A 24,645-nucleotide genomic window follows, 5' to 3' on the forward strand; every position below is an offset into this window, starting at 1 on the left:
AGGAAGTTTAAAGGAGATAGCATCAAAATTTTATGGGAAGAAAAGATTTTTTTTTAAATCACAGATCGAGGCACGTCTGACATTTAATGGGTGTAAAATTGTGCATTAACTAATCAATGACAAGTGTTTATCAGTCACTCAAACAGTATTTATTAACCATTCATTAATCGGTTATAACGTTTTTTGAACATGCATGCATCAGGTCGTTGTAAAATCACAATAAATCAAAGATCAGTTATTAACCCATTGGCATTAGTAATTTTATAAACAAGTGAAAGATTATGTAACAACTTTGCATGTAACAACTTTAGCTTTAGCTTACTAAAGCATCTGAATCTCATTTAAGAATAAAATATTTAATTACCCACAAATGTACTATTCATTAATAGTGGTTACAAAGTGTTAGCAGTTACTTTAATTTGAACTATAGGTACTCGGTTATAACAACTTTTTTCCACTTTTGTTTGCTTCAATATGATCTTTTTCTGCACATCTATATTTACTTTACAAATAGTTCCATACCACAGAGGGGGGAAAAAATCTCTTGGGTCTTGTAATGGGACCATTATATTCACAGCTCAGTACTGCCTGTACCTCAGCATGCAGACAAAGAACCTAAGGACTTAAATATGTGCAAGAAACTTGAAAGGCTTGCCTTGCAACCACAGAGATGGGGGTTAACTGGGAAGGCAGAGGAGTGTCTCAGACTGTGTGTTTTTTGTTTGATATGGTGGTTTTTTGGTATTGATTGTGTTGAAGGCAGTGTGGAAGTACAGTGGTTGTGGGCTTACAGCTGGAGGAGGAGAGCCTGTTAAGGGCAGCATATCTCCCTGACCACTGAGATGACGGTCTATTCTCTATGACTACAGCAGATAATGAGAGGCTAGACCAGGAGCCTACAGACTGCCCAAGGACATCATGTATTATATACAGCTTGCTACTCTACCTCTGCTTTGTTTTCATACAAACCCTCGGTCATGCCTCTGCTGGGCTCTGCTACATCAGCCCACACTGGCAGAGCAAACCTCTGCAGCTGTCTGATCTCTGTGCATTTGCAGAGGTGTTGAGATGGCATAGTTCTTAAATTAGTGTACTTCATTAAATCATGGATTCACAGTTAGGAAGACTAAAAGAAGTTGTGTTTTGCAAAGATGATATAGGTATATATTTCTTTCTATAATATTTGTAGGGATGTTTTTGGTTTTATATATATGTATAAATGGATCAAATAACAAAAGGTATTAAGTATCTTTTGTGAATTCAACATGCTTGCGATTTTTCTCCACATGTGGTACTTACCCCATATCAGTACAATGTATCGCAGTGGGATCAAATACAATAGCGCTGCTGCCACAAACAGCACCAAGCAGGCCAAGCACGACAAGAATGGGACAGACCAGTTGAATATGCTGTAAAAAGAATAACATGTCCAGTTAAGTTTTATATATATACACTACAACAATAAAATATTAGTCATTTAAATGTATTATGTATAATAAAATCCAGATATTTGGCAGGTGATTATGAAATACTCATATTACTTCTTAACTTGCTCCCCGATGTTTGCAATCTCCTCCAAAACGTTCTGGACAACCAGCACTACTTCCTGCACCATATATATCTTATCAATCAAACCCTTTTTTCCGGGTTCCTAAAATGAAACAAAAAAAAAATGCACAGACACTGATGAGGTACACTGTATGTCAATTGTTGGGCAGAGTAGACAAAGACCAGTTTATCTCTGCTGTGCTATTATGTGTGATTTATCTATTGAATGGCCCGTAATGAGCAAACACTGTACATCTTCAGACTATGCTTTTGAAGATGAGACAGACTCGGCCATCCACATAACAGCTTCAGAGCACTGAGAGATTTCAGCTTTTGTCCGTCACACACAATGGAGCTGTTGCACAAGTGCAGCACAATCAAGACTCTCCGGTAGATGAAAAGTACAGAAAATGGCCATCTGCAATCAGGCAGACTAGACGACCTAGACAAGAAGTGCAGGGGTCCTCACAACTTAGGAGCGATTTTATTCCAGGAACCTGCACAGGACGAGTCTGAACACGTTTTGACAAGCTTCCTAGCCTATCCTAACATTCGCAAAACAAAAAACACACACACACTTCAACCTGCTTAGAACACCACGCACGAATATTATCACAACCATCACGACGCAAAGCGCGCTATTTGCTTTTATGCATTGAGATAATAAACAAGGTGGAAAAGCAATAAGTCAGAACGAGAGCGGATTGGGCTGTTTGTCTTGAAATGAAGCAAACGTGATTGCATCAACATTGGAAATAATGGCAACTGTGAAGCCTTCCAGGGCAGAGAAGTAGACTAGAGATAACACGAGTAACACAAGCTAAAGAGGGCTGAGGAGCCTCACATCAAAAGGAGGAAATAATGACAGGAATGATGACAGAGAGAAGTGTGGGAGAGGGAGAGTGAGAAGGGGGATGAGAGTGTTGGGGGTGGGGGTGGTTGGCTTGCTCTAATGGACCCTAACAGGAGGCTTGAGGATGTCTATATGTTTGTGTTACAAGTCAGCTGAAGCCACAGCCTGTGTGCATTGACAGGGCGCAGACAGAGTGCCTTTATCAGAGCTTCACGAGGCAGCCCCTGGGAACACGCTGTCTGCCAGCACAGAGAGACTCCCCACTGCTGGGCCCACTCTCCTCCACGAAAGGCGCAGGAAGAGAGCAATTCCCACACTAGCGGAGCCTCCCCCACTGGGCTCCGATCTGGACAGACACTGAAGGCCTAGCACTGTCCAAAAAAGGAAAAACTATCACAAATATGCTTTCTGTGAAATTAACATCTCACGGTCTCATTATGAGGAAAGACGACTATCTGTGTGCACGCTTCGTTTTTGCTCTACACCCCACTGCACTGGGCGGCAGAGGGAAACAGAGGAAACTATCCTGAGTGTTTTTTACTCCACATCAGGTGTTAGTTGAGCTGACTGGGGACGCTTTCAAGTTTATTTTGAAGGCACGGAACATCTTCAGAGTTTGCTAAAAGCCATTACGAACCGTGTTGGTAAGCTCCTGCAGGACTAAGACAGCCACACATCAAATGATAGCTCATTTGATATAGAGCCTCGTCAGTTAGGCATTCCTTTCCTTATTTCCATTTAAACTTGTTTAAGCAGCCCAATTACATGACTTGGAATTCAAATATATTACAGTATGAGATACGAAGCATTATTTATCTACAACGGATACGCACGCGAGGTAAATCTAGGCCCCAAAAGAAAAAAAGAAAAAGAGAGAAAACCATATTGGCTTTCATTTCTAAAAGAAAAAACAGACAAATAGATGCGCTCTGAAGTATGCATCAAGAGGCAGAGCTCTCGTGATTATCATTATTCATCTGCTTTAAGATTCCTGAAATCCTCCATCTCCTTAGCGACCAAAACTGAAGTCCTTCCTACATTAATCATGTGATGATATTCTTTGTTCATCTCTCTTTTAAGCATGTACTTGAGCGCGAAGAAAACAAATAAATAAAAGATCTCCCTCTTAAATGGGAAAGGATGGCTGAACTGGGAATGGACTAAACGAGGCCTAAATGTCTACTGATTAGAAAACCTGTGTGAAATCATAGTCTCATTTCAGATAAAATTGTAAAAGCTTCCTTTTAAGGTACCGTAATGGAGAACCAATTTGATCTCCCACACAAAGGTAAACATGCTCTCACAGACATGTGGAGCTATCAAAAGCTGGGGGGGGGGGAGCTCATTTAGCATCATTTTAATTAGAATAAACGGTGCCAAATTTGAATTCTCAGACTGAATCTTTTTTTTCTTTTTTTTTCCTGACATGGATACAAAATCTCTCTAAACAAAAAACACCTGCGTTCCTGAAACAAGCTAACAAACAATTTGCTGAGATAGAGCTTTAATGTAATGTTGGGTCCACATGCAGCACGACGTGCACATCACAGATCACGACATGGGCAGTCTGGCTGGCTGGCGTGCTCAAGGAGACCCAGCGGTGAATGTGGACTATCGGGTGAGTGATGGAGTAACCCCGCAGCCCAGTCTAGCACCCCCGCAACCACCTCTTCACCCCCCCACCAACTCCCCTGGGCTGGGTTCTGCGAGCAAGTCAACCTCAGACTTGGACGCGGGGGTGTACAGGCTGTTTCCTCTTCCCTGTTCGTTTCTGTTGGAGATCTATGGACTTGTTTTGCCTCTCTGTTTCTTTATGTTATGATTAAATATTGTCTATGTGCTCCATTGATACCTAAGGCCAAAGGGAAGTCACTTTGGCCACACATAATTTGTAAGCCCTCTCCTTCCCTGAGGACAGATTTGTTCACAGGCAGGGAATCTGTTCTGTATTATCCTGCTGTAATGCTGCCTTGCCTTTCGTCTCTCTTTAACGTCATGCCTTCACATTCTTGCCGCTCTGACTGAGGTTTACATATTTCCTTCCTCAAGGGGGAAAAAAGAGGGGGGGATAAAAACATATTTGAGTGGTAATCATAACCTTCTCAGAGGGAAAAGAGACTGTGGGGAAAAAGTGAGGCTTTGAAGTCATCAAATTTAACACTGATCACTCTTTAACCCCAAATATTTTTAAAGAAGACTTTGATAGGGTGTGTAAAGCTACACTGCTTGATCTAACTGCATGATATCGCATTCAAGTGACAGCAAGACCATAACAAGACTTTCAAATAAGCCATTTTAAATTAAAGCTGACAGCTTAAAACAAACATGGGTGACTGCTTAATTAGTAAATGAAAGGAGATATTTCATTTCCTCTGAGTGTGAAAGGGCTTAGAAGGCTCATGGAAAAACCTTTCAAAAAGCTTTAAGAGGTGAAGGCTGAGTTTGCAAACACATGGTGTATATATAGAGAATCATAAACCAAAGCAGTTTGTGGGAGAAAAAAAAAGAGATATTTCTCGCTTATGTGTTGAAGTTTCAAGGTGAAACCAATAATGATTTTTCTGACCTCGTAATGTAATGATGATTTGATCAATTCAGTTCCCAGTTCAATGTGGATGAAATGCCGGATTCTCTCAGTGTTGCCGCTGTTTGTTTAAGCCTCGGTTTGCCTGTTAGTAGCTTTGATAGGAAGTGTGGGTTTTCCACTTTGTATGTGCAGACATATCACACGAGTTTCATCTGTGAATTAGCCCGTCCTTTCAGACAGGATTTGCAGGATGTGCCTGTGTTTTTAAACAAAGCTGGCTTTTTTTTTGTAGCCCCTGGTTATCACAGCAGAATATATTGAGCACATTATGGATATGAATCCTGGGCCTAGACACGCAGCACAGGGGTCATTGCTTGGAGGCTTTGCGTTAGTTCCACACTTCATTGCCATAAAGCAATAATACACATCCCTGTTAACTTTTTTCCCTTCTGTACTAAAAAAACAGCGGGTTGAGTATAATTGAATATTATCTGCTGTGGGAAGTATAATTTTCAGGCTACTTAAAGATTTCCTGTTGTTCTGTTTTTCAAGCGATGTCATTATTATTTATGATTTCTCACAAAGGAAAAAGTGAAGATAAGTGATAACCTTTTGGGGTGCGGTATGTGTTTGTTACTGTATCCGGTTCTAAAAGATCATACTCAGTGTAACGTCTCCCTTTAGAAAAGGATGACATAAGAAAATCTACTTATTTTGTCCCCAAAAGCGGACTCGAAATCTACCTAATGATGCGGTTTGGATTTGTAGAGTGCTGCAGAAACTCTGTGCAATACATTCAGGATTGATACTGAGCGCCCAGAGGAAGAGAACAAAGAGCTTTGTGCTACAACTGTTTCACAGACTTTGAATGCATGAAAATATGGAAAAGAGCTTCAGAGAGCTGTCATTGTGACTATGCTAAAATACTGACTAGGACCCGTGTGGCTTTTTTATTTTGTCTGAATATTTCCTGAGAAGACATTTGCAAAGGAATCACAGCTATTTGGTTGAATCGGGTTTGTCTCTGCCACAAGCATGCACGCATCGCCGTGTTTGATTTAACCTTAGTTATTCAGAAAAAAAAATATTTAAAGGATTTTTGCTCAAGCCGTTGTGTAAAATCACAGTGAAATGTTAAAACAGCCTGCGCTAAAATATGTATTTACATTCATAGTGAAACTGAGAGGAAATAGCATTCTAGCAGAACAAGTTATCCCTTAAAATGCAAGAAGGAGACAACATAAAATACCTTCTCGTCTTCCTCCTCGTCGTCACCTATGGTCATGTTCACCTAAGAGAAAATAAAGGGTAGAGGGTGAGTTCCAACGAATGGGACATGTGGGCACTGGAGCATTTTTAACAAACACCTAGTAATGAAATTTTCTTTGAGTACATTCACCCCTATTGGGAGAGGCTTGTTTCCATAGAGACTGCATCACAGGGGTGACCTCACACAAAAGCAGAGGTGAAAAAGGGCCTTCCTCACAAGAGCACTGTCACACCAAAGCAATCTCTTTTCTTCACAACATAAGCACACAGAAAAACAGAAAAGGAAAGAAAAAACACATTTAATTTGGATGTTGTTGCCTAGATCACTTTATATCAAGTCATCCCTGACCCCTCTGTGGTGCGCGCTGTGGCATTGCCTGGGCACAGAGTTGTGTCATTGCCGGCCAGAGGGTCACATGAGGGTGACAGAGGCTCCACACTGGATATGAGGTTGATCCTGGGCTTTAACATTGCCCAGGGATGGCATCTTGAGCCAGCAGCCATAAACACAATGACTGGGACAGAGATTTCGCTTTGGGGAGGGTGCGTGAGGAGGCCAGGCCCCTGGCTGGCCAGTGAGAAGGCTTACAACACAGTGAAATTGGGGGGCAGTCAGAAGTGTGAACAGCATTAACCTTCACAAGCATGTGTAGGGCGAGAATCATTTCCATAAGACTAGATAGAGAAAAGATAACACTGTAGAAAGACCTGCAGTCTTCCACCTACAGATGTGGACAAAGCAGTCTGTAAGCTGCATCGCATATTCATAGTCACTTCATTTGAGTGGCTTTTTGCTGCTTGAGGTTTTGTATTTGGAGACAACATAGAAACTAATGTTACTAGCTATGAGCTGCATACAGTGGAAAGCTGCCACAACTGACTGTAGTGTTGGGGAAGATATTTTTTGGGGAGTGGCTCAAAAAGTAATGATTTATGTTGCTGTAAAACTGCATATATGCCCGCTGGGCTAAAGGGACAAATCACCCCTAAAAATTTTTACATATACACAAATTTACACATTTATCTCAGCTGTAGTGCTCCTTTATTCACAAATATTAATTCAGTGATAGTCTGCCTTCTCCTGAGTAGAATGAAACCAGATGGCACTTATCTCGAGTGTCTCAAAGCACCAAAAAATAAAATAAAGAACTACGCAGCAATGTCTCTTTCCACACACCAGGACCTGGTCAGTCAAAAAATCCAAAAACATTGTTCTTAGCTTAATGTGGAAACTGTTTTCGCTCTTACCAAACTATACAAACCAACCGTATCCCTCACATGAGAAAGTCCTTCTACCCCTGGCGAGTTGCTTGTGCTGGTGACAGCACAGCAGGATGTAAACACAGTGTCCCCTCCCATCCGATGTAATTTTAGCTGCTTGACTCTTTTGGTTGGCAGATGTAGATCGTAGAAAGAAAATAGCTACTGTTTTAAAATCTGCTCACAACAAGGTTTGTGAATCTTCACTCAAAAAAGAAAAAGCTGATTTAATTCAATGTAAATTTTGAAATGTAATTTTGCCACATAAGCACAAAGAATCATTTTTGGAGTGTTTTTGAGTAACCAGGTCACATTTTTTCCTTCTGCTTTGAAGATCTTGTGCCAAAAAGAAGGCAGCTTACAGCAGATAGCTCCAAAACAGGGCAATTCACACCAAAACAATCTACATGGATGAAGCACAGTGGAGGGCAGAGAGAAAAAATGTGACTGACTTTGAGATGAACTATCCATTTAACTTGTTACAAACTGTTGCACTGTGAAACCATGCATTTGAAGAAAATACTGAAGTTACGAGTCCTCATCGCTTACCAGGTCTTGGTTGTAGCTCGCCCTTCCCGTTGAGAGCTGGAAGTAGTTCCAGCCTATGAGGAGAAGCAGGAAGAGGGGAAGCATGAAGAGTTCCCAGTGCCACACTGTCAAGAGGAAGATCTGAGGAGACAGAACATGACAGTATAAAGCAAAGCACACAGCACACACCACTGTACCCTCACCCAGCTTTCAAATCTCAGCAAACCTTTTCACAGAACAAAATATATAATGGTTTTAATCACGTCCTAAATTTCTTGATGACAGCTACAGTACTAAGCTCGTAAGATTTACAGCCAGTGGCAACAGATTTTACCCCTGGCAGTTTGAAAGTAAAAGACATTCAACTTTTAATATCATGAAATCCTATTTGCAGTATACACGCAAATAGCACTGTGCTGGCAGAGTGCCTTACTGCTGAACAGAAAGTCTGACATGGATAGGCATGATATGCTGCCTTTTAACATCCACATCAAATCCTCTTAGATTCAGAGACAGGAACGCTTTCTGACGAAGCACATATGGCAACTAGAAAAGCATTTGCAACATTTACCCCCTCTGTGGCAATGATACTGAGAAAAGCCAAGACCCCTGGTAGAAATAAGATGGATCACACTGAATGAGTAATCCCTCATAATTCTGTAAAGGAGTGGTGCTAAGCACGTTGCACAACACCCACTGCATTTCACAGCAGAGCACTAATTGGACGGCTGTATTTAAACCCATTTAGTGACAGCCTAATGAGTCTGCCTCCAACTGAAATGATCGGGAATGTTTGAGGAGGATCACACCAGCAGGTTGACATGGATGAAATCAAAAAAAAATTTTAAATGTCCCCCACACGCTATATTAGATGTCCTAAAATCTAATAAAATGCGAATACGTGCCAGTGCACCCAACATGGCCCACTTTTATTTACCACAATTCATCTTGCGTTGTGAAATTTTGCGTATACTTTTTCTGCGATTAATGCTTCCTTTGCAAAAGTTACATTAGCTTTCACGTCCATTTCAAACATAGTGTAACTACTATGTTGAACCCACACGACGGTCACAGTGGGCAGTCTAGGCTCAAAGAGCTGGAGGCTGCTTAGAGTATGAACAATATGTTCGAGTTAAGCTCGAGACAGGATGTGAAGCACTGAGGCCTTCAGGCCCCAATAGCAGGCCTGTAAACAGCAGACTGCTCCTGTCACAGCAACCATGCGGAGTCTGTGCATGTTGCTCTGGGGGGCAGTCTACCTATTGCCACACAAGGCCTAGGTTCAAACAGCCACCAGGGAAACGTGTACCGTGACTAATGCCGACAACACTGTGGCCCAAGAGCCCTGGGCTTCGCTACTGTACTGCTTATTATCCCCTCTATGCAACCTGGGTGGGAGGGGTGGGTGGGCCAAAGTGCAGTGCAGGAATCAGTAAGATCACCAAGATGCAAAAAATGAACAATATAAGCAATATGTTATTGTTACAGCTCATTTGAATTACGTACACAAAAACAAACTAGAGCCGGTAAATGATAAAAAAAAAAAAAAAAAAAGGTAAACAATGAATATGCATGATGTGCAGATATAGCTGCGCTACATCTCCTCTCGGTTATGAATAACTTACGTCATGTGTTGTCACCTGAGTTCCCATGAGGCAATCTAAAGAAATGCTCCCCTCACCCCAGAGGAATTCTGCTGGCTGGTGGACAGGTAGCTTGTCATATTCCCAGTATTTTCATTAAAAAAAAAAGAAAAGAGAAAAAAGGGGGGAAGGGAGGGTGTGCTTGGAAACTGACACAAGCCCAGCAGGAATGTTGAACCTCCTTGCCCTCCCTGCAAAAGCTTCTACATTAACCACTAAAGTCTAATTGCTTGGTCTCTGTCTTCCTGTGCAAGTCAACAGAGGGAGCCAATTCATTTCCGCCCAGGGAGCCAGCAGAGAGAATCTGTCACAGGTATTCATAATCGCCCACTAATGCAAATTTCTTCTCACAGCGTTCTGGCTCAGTGGACAAGATAAAAGCCTACAGAAATACAATGCCTTGTGTCTAAACTGAGTGCTTAAATGAGGGTATAAACCAAAACTGTCAGAAATATCTTCTCAATTCCTCCCTCATGGTATGTCAACCCATGTGTTCAGGATTTACATGCTTTTTTAACACTAATAAAAACGACGGAGAGAAACATCTGGGAGAGGCACTCAGATTCCTTCACTCAGGTGCGCACACTGAGACTTGGCCGTCAGATATTCCGCAGTAATGAGAGGAGGCAGGGCTATTCCTTCCCCCTGTCTCCGCACATTCTACAGAGTTTCTGTGAAATGGAGACGGAGCTAATTCCCCACTTAAGTGGTTTATGTTTTATTAGCAAGCAGCTGAGTGATTAAAGGACATATTGGACAAAGTGCAGCCTTTCAAAAGTAAGTGTAAATTTGTAGGAAAATAATCTCGTTTTTAATTGCGTTCGGCTCCATTTCCGAGCCCAGCCGCATATTTTAATCGTCTTTTTGTCAACATGACATTGCTAATATGTTGCACAAATACTTAAACTGTGATTTATTTCACCAAAAAGGACACAAAGCAGCAAATGAAAGCCAGAGTAGTAATAATTAATGATATACCTGGGCATTGCGGTTTACCCACAGCAAAATTGGATAACGAGCGACTTGTAATTGAACAAGTGTTGGTATGTATGTCTGGAAGGAGTGTCTCTAATGCAGGAAACCTCCCTTGACAAACACCATTTAGCTGAAAAATGTCTGTATGATTATGCACATGGTGCCTAGGGAGAAAAAAAAGAATGAATTAATAAAACTATTAGCACACGGTGGAGTAGATGATGGAGATGCACTCTCCTTAGCCACCTGTAAGCGCTTGAAGGAGGGGGCAACCCTGGGCAGAGCAATTCTGCCAGGAGGGTTAAGAACAGCCTGACAGATTTGTTTTATAGTGCCATTAATATGATTCCACTAAATGCATTCTCATGCAGATCCCCTGGCCAGCAGAATCCAGCACCTAATAATAAAGCACTCAGCGATTAAAAGTGTGAATAAAATAACTTAAAGCTGAGCAAGCACGGTAGCTTCCACCACCCACACTCTCCCTGGAGAGGGAGAAGGGACTGTAGCAAGAACAAAGGGACAAAGACACCTTCTATATAAGTTTCTATCACTCTGTAAATTGATTAACAGGGGGTGGCCCGATCTACCAACCTAAACAACTGACTGGCAGACACACTGCCAGACTACCAGGCTGCCAAATGCTCTCTTCATGCAGACAGACTATAAATATAGGCCTGATATCAGTATAAGATAAATAAAACTGTTGATAATCCAAATAAGTGTAATGTCACAGCACCAGGGCCTTCACAAAATCCTTATTGTTTCTGTTTAAAAAAATAAAAAATAAATAAAAGCTTCTTTTTTTTCCTCCCCTCAGTGTGGTACATTTCAAAAATACCCTTATTTTTAAACTATGCACCAAGCAAAAACACAAAAGATTTAATCTTGGCTCTGTCTTCACTATTTCTCTTCAGTTGCACTCCACTTGGAAAGCTAAACAAAGCGAGAAGAGCGCCAGCCAGCATTATGAGGGTCAGTCATGGGGGCTGTGGACGGATGCCAGATTACGTGAACATACAGTGAAAGAGTTTAAGACGGACTATAGGCTGCAGGGTTTGTGTCTGAATGTGTGTGGTAGTCTCTATGTGTGTGTGTGTGTGTGTGTGTGTGTGTGTGTGTGTGTGTGTGTGTGTGTGTGTGTGTGTGGCAGAGAGACAGCAAAAAGGACATCATTGATATATGTGATTAATGGCAAAATATGAACGCTACAAATAGTTAAAATTATAAAATTAAGTCATGAAAAAAATCTTAGGAACTTTTACAAAACCTTGAATAATTTTTATTGTGACAAAAATTTTCCTTTTATGGGTGAAATCAAGGGCAGTAAAATGAATCTGAAAGACCTCAATTACAATACAAAAAACCCCAAACAAACAAAAATAAAAATTTATAATGAATCAAAGGCATAAGTAGCAACTCAGCTCATGCGAGTCCTGTTTTTTTGTTTTCAGCTGAGCTGAAACAGAGTCTGGATGAGAGGGCTTATGTGGGGGACAGGCGCGGCAGGCTTTAAAGTAGCTGTAAATGCAGAGCAATGAGACATGTAATTTGTGTTGAGCTCGGGCCAGTGTGGGGACAGGCTTTCAGGGGGTGTCGGAGGCAGAGGAAGCACAGATAAGATTTCTCTTCAGGGCAGGTAGAGTGTGTGGGCAGCCATAGTGCTCTGAGCTAACGCTGAATAAATATTTCACATACCCTCAGCTCAAGTCTTATCGACTGAGGGGAGGGAAAGAGAGAGAGACAGTGAGCGTAAAAGGGGCTACCTTTGAAACAGGGAGCGATACAGTGGGGGAAAAAAATCATGTCCCTCTTAAGCAGAGTGAAATCATTTGTGGGAGTTGCAAAGTGTGACACAATTAGGAACAAAATTTTTAAATAAGTATATACTAACATTATTTTACATACCTAAAGAAACAAAACTGACTGTTTTTTTTTTTTAAAATATTATTTAAAATTAATATTCATTTTTCTTCAGGGTAGGGTATAAATAGTACAAAGGTACCAATTTTAATTATAAATGTCCAAGTAAATAAAAACAATTACATTTCTTAGGAAAGCTCAAAACCTAAATATAGTGTTATATAGCGCAACTGACATCAAATCTGTGTGCAGTACTTTTTCAAAGTCGGACCCAAATGATTAGCATTGAATGATAAGCCTGTAAGTCTGCCTGCGCGGTACAATGCAATAGTGATAGCTCTTCATCAAAGCACTTATGAAGAGCAGCTGTGCAATGCGAGGCATTAGCATTTGCACACGGGGACATTTCTGGCCGTTGTCTCCCTGCCTGTCTGACACATGGCAGGGCCAGAGTAGCGCCAGTACAGGCTGGAGCGGGGCAGTCAGCGGGGGCCCCGTGGTGCCTGTCAGTGGTGGCTACGCTGACCCCGCACTCCGGCACTGGCCACTAGTGTTTAATCCGTGTCGGGAGCGTTAACACTGAGCGACCTCCCGGGTGACAGATCTGCCATGCAACCCTTCTCCCCTGAGGAGGTGTGTGTGTGTGTGTGGTGGTGGTGGGGGGGGTTGGGTGGCAGTGGCACCGACTCTTTCTCCCTGTCAGCTCAGCTCACGTCGGGGCCAAGACCAGCCCCGAAACAGCCACACACAGGGGTGGACAGGTCGCTACCTCAGCTGCACAGGGAGAGGTGTCCTCTGTGAGTGGGAAGGTGGTGATGATACGGCGCAGACAATGGGGTCAAATGCAGAGCATACTTCAACTAGGCTGAAAACATGCATAATATAAAACAACAAAGCGCAACAGATGCACTGAGCAAATCTTGCCTTCTCATAATACCGTAACTACTTAGTAAAACTTTCAAGTGAATTCATACTGTTTTCTAACTGTAATGACGGCCAGTGGTTTCAATTAATTCACGAGCGCCCGCAACTTTGAATGTCCTAAAACATAAAACATTCGCAGCCCTAATGACGTGAACGTTAGCACAGAAAGCTTATTAATCCCACTAATAACGTGACATGTTCCAAGGTTACACACTGAATTCAGCCGGCCTCAAGAGCTGTCAGCAGAAAACTGCTATTTGAGGGCAGATAAATAATAATAGCGTGTTAAATCAGGAGGCACCGCTGAGCAGTTTGCAAGTAGTCACAGACTATCATTTAATAATTAATAGATCTCGGGCTAAAACACCATGAACACACACCGCCATCGCTGCCATCATTTTTTTTCTCCCTTCTAGACACATTCCCACTGCACAGCCTGTGAGAACTCCCACAGCCACAGAGATGGAGAGTGTAACCCTCATGAGACTGAAAAAAACCACTCCTTTAAGGCCTCCAACTTTTTCAAACAGAGAGAAAACAGATGTAAAGCAGAAACAAGGAGACAATTCACAGGCGCACGCGGACCTCTTGCTTTTCTCGCAAAAAGCCCAGGCACGCCGCAATGCAGTAAACCACAAAAGAGCACATCCAAGACTCACAGAGCATCTCATATTCAGCGACGGTGTTAACAAGAACAATTATGACAACTCTGATTGTGGCCTTCATCTTGGCCAGGCTGGTGTTCTGGTTAATGGCTCTGACTGCTGTTGCTCTACACAGGTGGTCTCCTGAGACCTCTGGAGCCAGATCTGACCCCGTCCTGCCCTCATCTGGGACGACGATGATTCTATCAGCCCACAAAAAAAAAAAAAAAAAAAAAAGAGCGCCCGCTGCAGCTGCCAAGTGTGTTTACAGCTGCACCGCATCAAACATTCATCAAATGCCATCTTTACAGTGTGTGATGTGAAGCAATCAGCATTTCACAGGCCGTCAAATGATGTCTAAAGCAGTTGTTACCTGGCAATGTCGAAAAGAAAATGGTTCAAATACTCACGAAAGGTTTACAGGTTTCTTTCTAGTTAGTCCTGACAGATGAGGTACCTCATATGTTAAAATATTAATTCTACTTAAATACTTAAAACGGTCTAATGACAGCAAAGCTCAAAATAAGCTTTCAAGTGTAAATGATCCCCCTCCTTTTTTTACCTTTCAACCATTTCATCTGAATCAAAATTGTTCTCAACTTTAAACTCCAGATTAATTTGGCTTGTTAATACGCGCTCATTTCTTTCTTTCTTTTTCATCTTTTTCTTTTTTTTTTTTTCCTGGAAGAAACTTGTGTCTTTTGGTTTAATGCACAGAATGGAAGATTTCACTCCAAGTTGTTCCCACGAATGGCTCCTGTTGGGAAAAAGTTAGTGATCTGATCTCTCCAGCACCTCCGCTGATGTTTCTAGCAGTGCTGTAGCTCCATCTACAGGTGGTATCCTTGCGTGCAGCAAAGAACTCTGGGTGACCCCTCTGCAGTCGCTGCTGATGTATAGCACATTCATCTCGCTCAGTCTTAGTGAAAAGCACATCTAAAGGCAGTTATTTTATGAAGATTTTAGCTGTCAAATTTCCCTCTCTCTCAGAGAAAGGAACATGCTGTTGTCAAACTCTTTAAAAGCCCAGATCCTCAGCTCATTACTGTAGCATAAACAAGAAGAAGGGAGGGAAAAAAAATCCAAATTTCATGTTTGTATTTCCACTTACTGATGAAAATGTTTATGAGGATTTGCCAAAACTTTGTTTAAATGCACGACAAAGATTTTTCTTCCCTTTTTCTTGTTTTTCTTTTTCCTTTCTTAAATTGCATTACCTAATTAGAGAGACTATTTTAAAACTGCAACCCATTGGTGGAAAACTGAAGGTAACTTCAAAAAGTATGGACTCTGCTGATGAGTTTGCACAGTCAAAACAAGCGACCGCCCCGCGTTCACAAACTGTAACAACACTGCAAGTCTTTCCATTCCTTACGGAGTCTCCTCTCCCACAAAAACACTCGTTAGTCGCCCAGCCAAATAAGTCAATGTGCAGCTTTCTGATTGCTACCCACGGGGGAAATCAAATTGAGATATATAAACACATATATATATATATATATATATATATATACAACTTGCTTATTCAGTCTTTGGAACCGGTGCACTGATCTTTGCAAAATTTGAGTACCTTGCACACCCTAAACCAACAACCTCTTCATAATCCAGTTATAAAATCTACATAAACAGGGTAGCAGCGTAGACTACGTGCTGTGTAGAGGTCAGAAAATTGGCCTGTGGGACTGAGTGATATAATGGCTAAGTATTCCTGGTAAAGCACTACGTGAGCATCCCGCAGTCCCAGTAAAAACCACAGCTGTGGTAATGCATTACAGGATGTATATAGTGTAAAAGGGTAGGACTGGTCTGCCTGCATGATAAATAATGTATTGTAATGTATATTATAGCTAGACCCACCGCTGCAGTGTTTCCAACTGCTATACCCTGAGAAGCCCTGCGCTGCCTGCCACTGTGGAAAAGAGCAGACACTAGTGGTATAATTATGCACATCTGAGAGGCAAGCAGAGGCCATCTGTCAATGTCTGAATCAGTTACCTTATTACCACTGCCTAAAGATATAAAGATAGGAGTGGGAGCTGCTTTCATTAAAGCACATGGTGGCATGCTGCTTTAGACAGCTCCAAACAGTAACTTAATTGGAAACGATGACTTGGAGGAGGAGAAGTGACTGTACGGTGAGCGCCCTTGGAGTGGGCAGGGGCACGAGACGAGGATGGTGGCATGGCACCAGGCTTGTAATGACAGTCAGTCAAGACCTTGCGGTTGGCCTCGTTGACAGTGAGGCGGTAGCAGAAGGAGGTTTTTCTTTTCCTGTTGCAGTGTTTACAGTATTGTGATTTGCATGTTTCATTGTGCCTGTTGAAACTATAATAAATCACTGAAAAGGGGAAGAAAAAGAGCTTTTCACTCGCTGTACTCTCAGTCTGCTGATGAGTGGGTGATGAATAACAATGGCAGTTTCGCTCTCTTTGGGCGACTCTCGCCGTCGACCTTCGACACTTAGACTATTTGAAGCGCACCTCTTCACGGGCACAGGCGTACTCTGACTGGTGTGTTACTGTCTGCTTTTTGCACGCTGGTATCAGTGTCTGAAAACGTGCCAGTTGTTTCAAATAAAAGGATAAGAATTGCAAGAATTATCATTTTCACCGACAGCGAACAGATTATACACAGCTGACGACGGGGGGGGGGGGGGGGGGGGGGCTACACTGCCGTAACAATGACAGTCACCATGAGAAAAGTGAGCGCGAGCCTCTTTCCTCAATTTTAAAATCTGCTGAACTCTTAAACAGCAGGTGGAGTAGAAGTGGAAATGAAAGATTAGAGTGTACCACCTCACACTCCCATTGCCTGCGGAGGATCTAATTATAGGTGGAAGAAGATGGCCCCATCCCGCTGACCTGTCACCTGTCAGCCTGCCTATCCTCCTGCTCTCCTGCCCATATCCATGCCTGCCCGTCTGCCTCCAAGTCTCTCGCTATCTCGCCCGCACTCTCGCTGAACTGTCTTCCTCTTTCTGTGCTCCAACTTTCTTTCCCAGATAGTAGCCTGCCTCCCACTCTCCTTATACAATTGGCTGCATTGTTCTCTGCCTTCCTGTCTGTGTGTCCGCTGTCTGCCTGTCTATGTGCCGTGCTGTTCTAAAGGCTGTGATACACTGAGCCTGGCCATTGCCTGCGGGGATTTGCACCTCAGGATCAGTGAGAAGGGCTTATAGAATACACCAGGTATGAATTGCATGTCATCCTGAGACAGAGCAGACAGAAGAAAGGCGGTGAAAGGAGAGTTCTTCACACACCCTGTCTGTGACCGCTTCCTCACCCTGACACAGCGCTGGCAGGGCTTTCATGGTAAGTGTGCACTCTTAATCATGACATTACATGTGCTGTACTGCAGGGGATTCACTGGGTGCTTTAAGATTATTTAAGCTTAGGACCTAAGATCACATACCCTCATTAAAAACAGCTAAACAGAGACATTTAAACAAGGTTCAAATCTCAGAGGCAGACTGTCACTACTCTACCCAAGGAAGCTGAGACTGTGATCCTCCTTACACCATCCCCTGGGTTAGGAGGCTTTGCTAAGAAGTCAGATGTACAAACACCCAAACCCCACACCTTCAAATACACTCTAATGTCATCAGAAGTGAAGGAAAGCCAAGTGGGGTTTGATTTAAAGGATAAATCACATCCATCACATTGCACATGGGATAAAAACAGAAGGCAGCCATTGTTTTTCATGGGAAAAAGTCCAGCAGGGAGAGAAAATGGCTAAACCAAAGAATCTCTTCAACATCTAATTCACATAAAATGAAAGAGTTAAAACTGGGCTGCAGTGAAATGGGACAAAACTTGTTCGCCCCTAGGCTTAAAGAGAGTTCATTAACGTGAGGCAATGACTTACCAGAAAGGCTATTAGACTCCGTTGCGTGCTCTCCCACTGAAAACAGCTTTTAATGTACTGTAACGTGGACAGAACTGCTGTGCTGATTTTGCGGACCCGATATATACTCTGGGCAAGAACCTAATGGGAAATAATTGGAAGAAAACACCAGTTAGAATCATTTTGATACTGGACAAAATGTTTATGACTTTGCAATGAGCTTGGATTGGCTTTACAATCCCTTATTTGCCACGTTGAAGCCAAACCCAATAAAACTAATTAGGTTGAGTAGAACAATCTGAACTACGGCCTATGTGTAGATTTTTAGTGGCCACTTATTTAGTGCATTGTGAGGGTGAGACTTTATCGTAAGCTTTTAGTTTCTTTTGCAAAATCTTGCAAAAACCAATCGAAATCACCTTTTTGTTGAACTTGATGGTTTCCTCTGTTAATTTTGCCTCCTTGGGCTGGAAGGATTTGACACCAGCTCCCACCTGAGGCAAACAAAGAAAACAAACGAATGCTTCCGTTCGTTAAGGCTTTTCACAACATATAATACAGGCTATTATCAACATTAACAATTTTTGACCAAGTTGATTTGATCTTTACTTTGTTGTAGATAACCTCCAGCACCAGAGTGATGGTTCCTTTAGACGCACTTCCCAGTTTTTCTTTCTTCAGTAACAGAGTTGTCTCCTGGCCATTCTTAACCTTTGGGAAATTCAAAATACATACGTATATATAAAAGTGATTTGCTACTTTTTTTTTAAACAGATATTTATAAACTCAGCAGACTTACAGTAAGTAAAGGAATGGCCACCTTCCCCAAAAAGTTTGGGGCTTTGTCTCCATTTTCATCAAAGACAGTCAACTCGAGCACATCGGTGATGTCCTTAATTGGGCTGCGAATGAGCAATTCAAATGTGATCAATATTAAAAATATATATCCCAAAAAATTGCTACAGATTTGCTTTTTTCCCCTACTTGTATTACTTACAATGTAAAGGATTTTTTCCACTCTGGATTTACATTCTTATAGACTGTGTGAGTTTGAAGTTTAGAGTTCCCCAGCTCTATAACGCACAGGGCGTTGCTTTTTCCTGCAAAACAGCAACAATGTGATGTATCCACAATTTCATTGTACGTGTCCAATGGCAATAAAGGGCTATTCTATTCTTATCTAAGAAATGAATCAGACAATTAAAAAAGATGATCTGGAGTAGCTGAATACCATTAATGTCTGTAGCAGTGAGATCATTTGCCCTGATTATGCCAACCTGAAGGATGCCAATATCTCTCATGCAGTTGTGCGAGTTTTTTAAGCTCTGGAAAGATAAAATTGAAAAATGTTAAACAAAGAAGGCATAATTATTCAGTGTGATACTGCTATACATATATTACATCATATATTCATCTTAAGCAATCCCATCTACATCCCAAACTTGAACTCATTACTGAACCGGTTGGTGTTATGTGCATGACTACTATTGTCCTGTTTTTCTTTTTAACATTATACAGGTACAAAAGGGAAAACGTACAAATTTCTCCACCACTTCGTCTCTCTCATCAGGTTTTGACAAGGTAGCATTTTCGATGTCAGAGATGGAGACCCCCCAGACGGGTCTCAGGGTGATCAGAAACACCACTCTGCCTTTTCCTGGGTTCAGCATATAGGAGTAGAGCTGCCTCTCGTTAACCGTAAGTGTCGACACGTCAACCTCAAGCCTGGCGCACAAAAGAGGAGATTCACTCAATTGAAACAATTTGTAAGGAGTGTGAGTTCCTCGGGTGAGCGAGTGTGTGGGCAAATGTAACTTTACGAACCAGGGAATACTCACATCCCCCATGATTCTTCACTCTTCCTCCCTCTCTTTGAGCACATCTCCACCTGTAGAGGTTCCTGGTTATCTTCAAACTGATTGAAGTCAAACTGCTCTCTCCACTGGGGATTTGCCTGAATGCAAAGGTTCTAAGGGCATAAAAGATGCGGCTTCAGCACATACAGTAACACAGAAACACACACACATACACGAGCGCGCACGAACACTTTGACGCAATGTCAGGTTTAATGCATTATCAGACTGAGCAGCTCCTGCATGACAGCTGGATTAAGTCTTCACTCAGTCCTACCAGAAAGAGGCAGGAGAGGAGAAAGAGAGGTATGTTGCGCGTATGTGTATCTATTTGTGTGTGCTTGTATGTGTACACCTCAGTAGCCACTGTGGGATTGTAAACACTGACAGCTTCCAATTAGAATCAGCTTTGTTCAACAAACAAACAAGCAGAGAGGAAAGCAGAGAGGTTTACAAAGAAATGACACGACAACATGAGACAAGTGCACCATGGAATCATCAGGGGGGAGGCCAACAAGTACAGGTAGATGAACAGGCAATGAAGCCCGGCACTCGAAGCACAGTTAGAAGTGAGTGGCAGCCTTGCCCAGTCTAATGAGCTGCCTCTGCCATGGCCCAGTGAGCCAAGGTGGAGGTGAGTCAGTGGCAGGCGCCTGCTGGGAGAGAAAAGCGGGGAAGTAAGAGAGTGGGGCTAGGAAGAAAGTTAAAGTCTAAAGAGCAGACATTAAAAAGACAGAGGAGCACGAGTAAAGGGAGTGTAGGAGAATTGCAAAAAGAGAGCGACTTTTAATGAGACCAGTCCAACCTTGCTCTTGTACTTCTGATCACCGAGGCGAAAGCGGACGTAAATGTCACCCTGGCCACACTGCGGCATGTCCTGTCCCTCCACCAAGGTGATACAGAGCACCCCGGTCCACATCTGGTTCCTCAGCTGATTCTTCTGTGTTTCAGCCGAGCGCTGAGGCGGCGTGGCCTGGTTCTGCTGCGGGGCAAAGATGCACACAGACAGTTAGATCTTTTTTTTCTTTTCTTTTTTTTTTCTCAAAGCAACATGCGTGCGAGCTTTGTGAGATCGCTTCCCTTTTACCTGCTCCCGCCTCAGCCTGGCATCTCATCATGTTCACAGAGTGCACAAAAGTAGGACAAAGGTTTACATTATACAGTGCATCTCTGTTGGTGCACATTAGCACATCTCTACTGACAGGCGAGCCACACCATGGCGGCTCCTGGAACGAGAGGAAGAGAGGGACGTCAGCGAGCAGCCAGATGTCCCTGGCTGTGACAGTCCCACTCATCACTGGCTCCCAGACTGAGTGTGGGGAGGCAGGACACTTGGCATACTGCACCAGAGACAGCAGGCAGCAGTGAGTAATGATGCAAACCACACAGCTCTCTCTCTCTCTCATCAGCAAATTATGCATACATGCAGCATGTATAGCCAGCATCAGAGTTTTACTGCATGTTAGCAAATGTATCCACTTTGAATTCAGCCAGCAAAGTAACGGGTGTTTTTCTGCTCAGGTGAAGATATCAAACTGACCAGGGTACTGTGCTTTCAAGAAGCCTTCAAGAGCAGCAAATAATCCACTTCTCCCGCCGTGTGTCACAGAGCAAGTGTGAGAGAGAAGGAGAGACCTTGATATGTTTCCATGTTAGAGTTCCCGTGAGGCTGTGCGGTGATAGGCCAGGGCTATAAAAACAAACAGCACAGAGGTTGTGTAGGGCTGACTGTAATTAAAGCGAAGGAGCGTAATCTGCTCTCGCTTCTTTGATTGCCCGGCTCCTTCGGCTGCCCCGGCGACGGCGCTTCAAACAGCCCCACTGCAACTCCCCTGCCACTCCGGCCCCTCCTCAATAGCTACGGGGTCGCAACCCACATTGCCACCCAATCCGGAGGGGATCAAAGCACATCTCGGGGACCTGAATTAACATGGAATACCACAGGCACAGCCCTATAAATATCAGGCCCTTCAAAAGAAGAGGAACAGAGGGAGTGGAGGAGCGATATAAAACAGGCCTCAGCCAAGTCATCCCAAGTGTTTATCTTGGACACATTTCTATCTCAGCGGCCAATAAAACAATTCCACTTAACTGTAAGTGGCCCCTAAAGAGAATCTATTCCTGGTCTTAAAAGGGCTGTGCGATTGCTTCCATATGGTGGGACAGCATGGGGACAAGCATGATGAGCTCAGACCCAGGTCCATTTGGCTGGTGTCTCAGCACTGTCCATCCACAGCTGTGATATTACATCCTAACATCTGGGTTATTGCCCGCTATGCCTGGGAATTATCAGCCTTGCCGATCTTAGTCATCCCACACTGGCAACATGCCTCCAACAGACAAGCCCCCCCGCTCCCCTTCCCTTCCGCTTCTCCCATACGCCCCCTCCTGTTTGAAACACTGTCACACAGCAGACTTTTACTCAGGCACTTGCAATTCCCTGTCTCTGTCGTGGTAACACAGAGGGAGAAAACGATGTTCTGACGGAGGGGGAGTAGAGCTGCAAGAGTCGGGTATTCAGCACTTCCAGGATAGGTGTTAAACGCAATAAGATATTGTACGTTTGTCAAAAAAAAAAAAAACATGAAATGGGGGGGTAAAAATGGCATTGTTACATTGTTAAATTAGCACCGTGATTTAGGCAGGAGAACAGCGCGCAGAGTCCCGCCACACATTTCTGTCTCCCTTTGAGTATATTTAACCATCTGTAGTGGATAACCTACAATGTGTATGAAAATGGCATTCATTCCTTTGTCATCTAATTTCAAATTGAGACTGCCTACTGGACCATCAAGAGACTGAACAGTGGCAGATGTAGTGACAGCATAGGTGTGAAAATAAACCCAATCGCTGCAGTGTGAGTCCCAAACAGCAACCCTCCTATTTCACTCTGAATCTAATTACTGCTTCAATATATTGAAAACCACTTGAGAAGAGACGGAACTTTGTTTACCACAAAACCAAATACTGCTCTATAATGCTCATCAAAAGGCTCTTTCATGACAGCGTCTTCAGCAAATACTATTACTTTGATTTTGATCAGAATGCGATATTGTACCATACTTTCTTTACACAAAATGATTCCACTGACTGAATATAGTATGCATTGCTAAAAAGGTTAACTATAAACCAGAAAGGAAATAGGCTGTGCTGATAACAAGGTTACACACAAAAGCCTGAGTCCTGAACATATGCCTCGTTCTTTGTTGCACCATTGTGTAGTGAGCTACTGCCCCCTAGTGAGTTAGATTAGCCTAACCATAAGCGCTAATGAGGAAATTAAAAGAATATCATGGCATTAAAAGCAAATGTGAAGATTTTAAAAATCCATACCTTATTTCTTTTGGGTCCAAATCTCTATAAAATTTAGAAGAATTGCAATGAATGAGTGCATAATAGCAGGTAGGAATACAGATTTTCATCACACAAACACTTGTAATGTCTGAAATATTCCTACCGGGCCTTTTTTGATGGTGGCGTCTCTGAACATCAGGCAGACATCAACAATAATGACTCCCATGTCATCTTCTTTGCTTTTTGGATCTTCGAGACGCAACTCCATTTCATTGGTTCTGTGAGGAGACAGGAAGGGTATGAAGATTAAAAATGAGAAGACCCCTTGTGCATAAGCTAATCTCTAAAATGCAAAGAAATAAAAAAATAAGTATTACTCACTTGTGCAGTTCAAGATCTCTCAGGGAAATAAAGCCGGAACCCATGAAATCATCAGAGGTCCGATTTTTATCATAGACCTGCAACATTATTAGAGGTATGGCATGTATTAAATTAAACATCTCTTGGCCTTGCATTCAGACTGAAATTGTCCGGTCTGGCACAAGACCAGTGTCCCTTGCAAAATGCAATAATATATAAGCAGCGCCTACCCGAACTTCTATGTTACATTCTCTGTCTCGGAGAGGGTGGGAGAAGGACTCGTTCCAGCGAGGGTTCAGGTCTTTATAAACCACTTTGCTTTTATAGAACTGTTTTCCTTCAATTTTGAACTTCACATAAGGATCACTGGTACCTAAATGAAACACAATAAAGCAAATCAGCAAGTGTGATGTGCGACACAAGTGGGGGAGCGATCTTATGCGTTAAAATATCAATCATCAAGCTGGTTCCATGACAGCATATAGAGGAAGTGGAAATACTAAATGGAAATTAAACGATGTTAGCAGCTTGTCGCTCTATTAGTGTACACTGTGCATGAAAACCCACATTCGTATACACTCCCTCCTCCCCCCCACATGCTCGTCGTGTGAGAGAGTGAAATATGTATGGAGGAGGTGCACCCCACACATGGCAAAAACAGAAGAATGTAGCTGTTTAATTGTCACAGGGTAGAAACACTCGCCAGCATGAGGCTACCAGAAACCAAAATCTAGAAGCAACCAGTGTTAATCCTCCAAGCTTGTTAAGAAAGTCTGTCTGCGAGTGGGGTGGGGGTAAGGGACTTCTTTGTTTCTGCAATTGCATGCAGATTGGCCAAAAAAATGAAAGCCAGCCCCATGCCTTCATTTGTATAGGGGAATAAAGGGGTGCTTGAGAGAGCCTGCAGGGAGGCTTGAATCACATGACAAAGGCCCTGTGGGGATGGGCTGTCAGGCCTGTCAGCTCCCCACTCCAAATGAACATCTCGCAAAGGCAGGCAGGACCCACAGCAGCTCCACCCTGCCAGCCTGTGACAGGGAAACCTCCAGGCAGCTTGACAGGAGGAGAATGTGGCAGCTAGCAAGGAGAAAAGCTCTGGCATGACTGAGAATGGTGACGATGGAAATTAATAGGGGGGGAAAAAAGGGGAGAACAAAAACCAAGGAATGGGAGAGGGGAGGGGCTGGTTATGTGGGTCCTTTTAGAATATGTAATGACAATGTATGCCATTGGTGAGCTCTTGGCACTGTGTTGACTGTTG

General features: G+C 42.9%; 1 protein-coding gene across 2 annotated transcripts in view; it reads right to left on the reverse strand.

Moving 5' to 3' along the window:
- mctp2a (multiple C2 domains, transmembrane 2a) overlaps positions 1-24,645 on the reverse strand; it is a 36,030-nt gene that overhangs the window by 3,974 nt on the left and 7,411 nt on the right. The window contains exons 5-21 of one of the 2 annotated variants that reach the window (XM_085164454.1): positions 23,615-23,757; positions 23,406-23,482; positions 23,188-23,302; positions 23,064-23,087; positions 20,536-20,709; positions 19,716-19,846; positions 19,416-19,602; positions 19,109-19,202; positions 18,875-18,977; positions 18,677-18,779; positions 18,487-18,588; positions 18,297-18,371; positions 17,899-18,018; positions 8,007-8,126; positions 6,178-6,219; positions 1,542-1,651; positions 1,300-1,409 (exon numbers count right to left, since the gene is read on the reverse strand). In XM_085164454.1, the coding sequence (XP_085020580.1) occupies positions 1,300-1,409; positions 1,542-1,651; positions 6,178-6,219; positions 8,007-8,126; positions 17,899-18,018; positions 18,297-18,371; positions 18,487-18,588; positions 18,677-18,779; positions 18,875-18,977; positions 19,109-19,202; positions 19,416-19,602; positions 19,716-19,846; positions 20,536-20,709; positions 23,064-23,087; positions 23,188-23,302; positions 23,406-23,482; positions 23,615-23,757 (1,830 nt within the window). Of the gene's footprint in view, positions 1-1,299; positions 1,410-1,541; positions 1,652-6,177; positions 6,220-8,006; positions 8,127-17,898; positions 18,019-18,296; positions 18,372-18,486; positions 18,589-18,676; positions 18,780-18,874; positions 18,978-19,108; positions 19,203-19,415; positions 19,603-19,715; positions 19,847-20,535; positions 20,713-23,063; positions 23,088-23,187; positions 23,303-23,405; positions 23,483-23,614; positions 23,758-24,645 lie in introns of both variants that reach the window. The other variant, XM_085164453.1, reaches the window with a different exon arrangement.

This window comes from Neolamprologus multifasciatus, chromosome 7 (genome assembly GCF_963576455.1).
Source record: "Neolamprologus multifasciatus chromosome 7, fNeoMul1.2, whole genome shotgun sequence".
In the NCBI taxonomy this organism is placed as follows: domain Eukaryota; kingdom Metazoa; phylum Chordata; class Actinopteri; order Cichliformes; family Cichlidae; genus Neolamprologus; species Neolamprologus multifasciatus.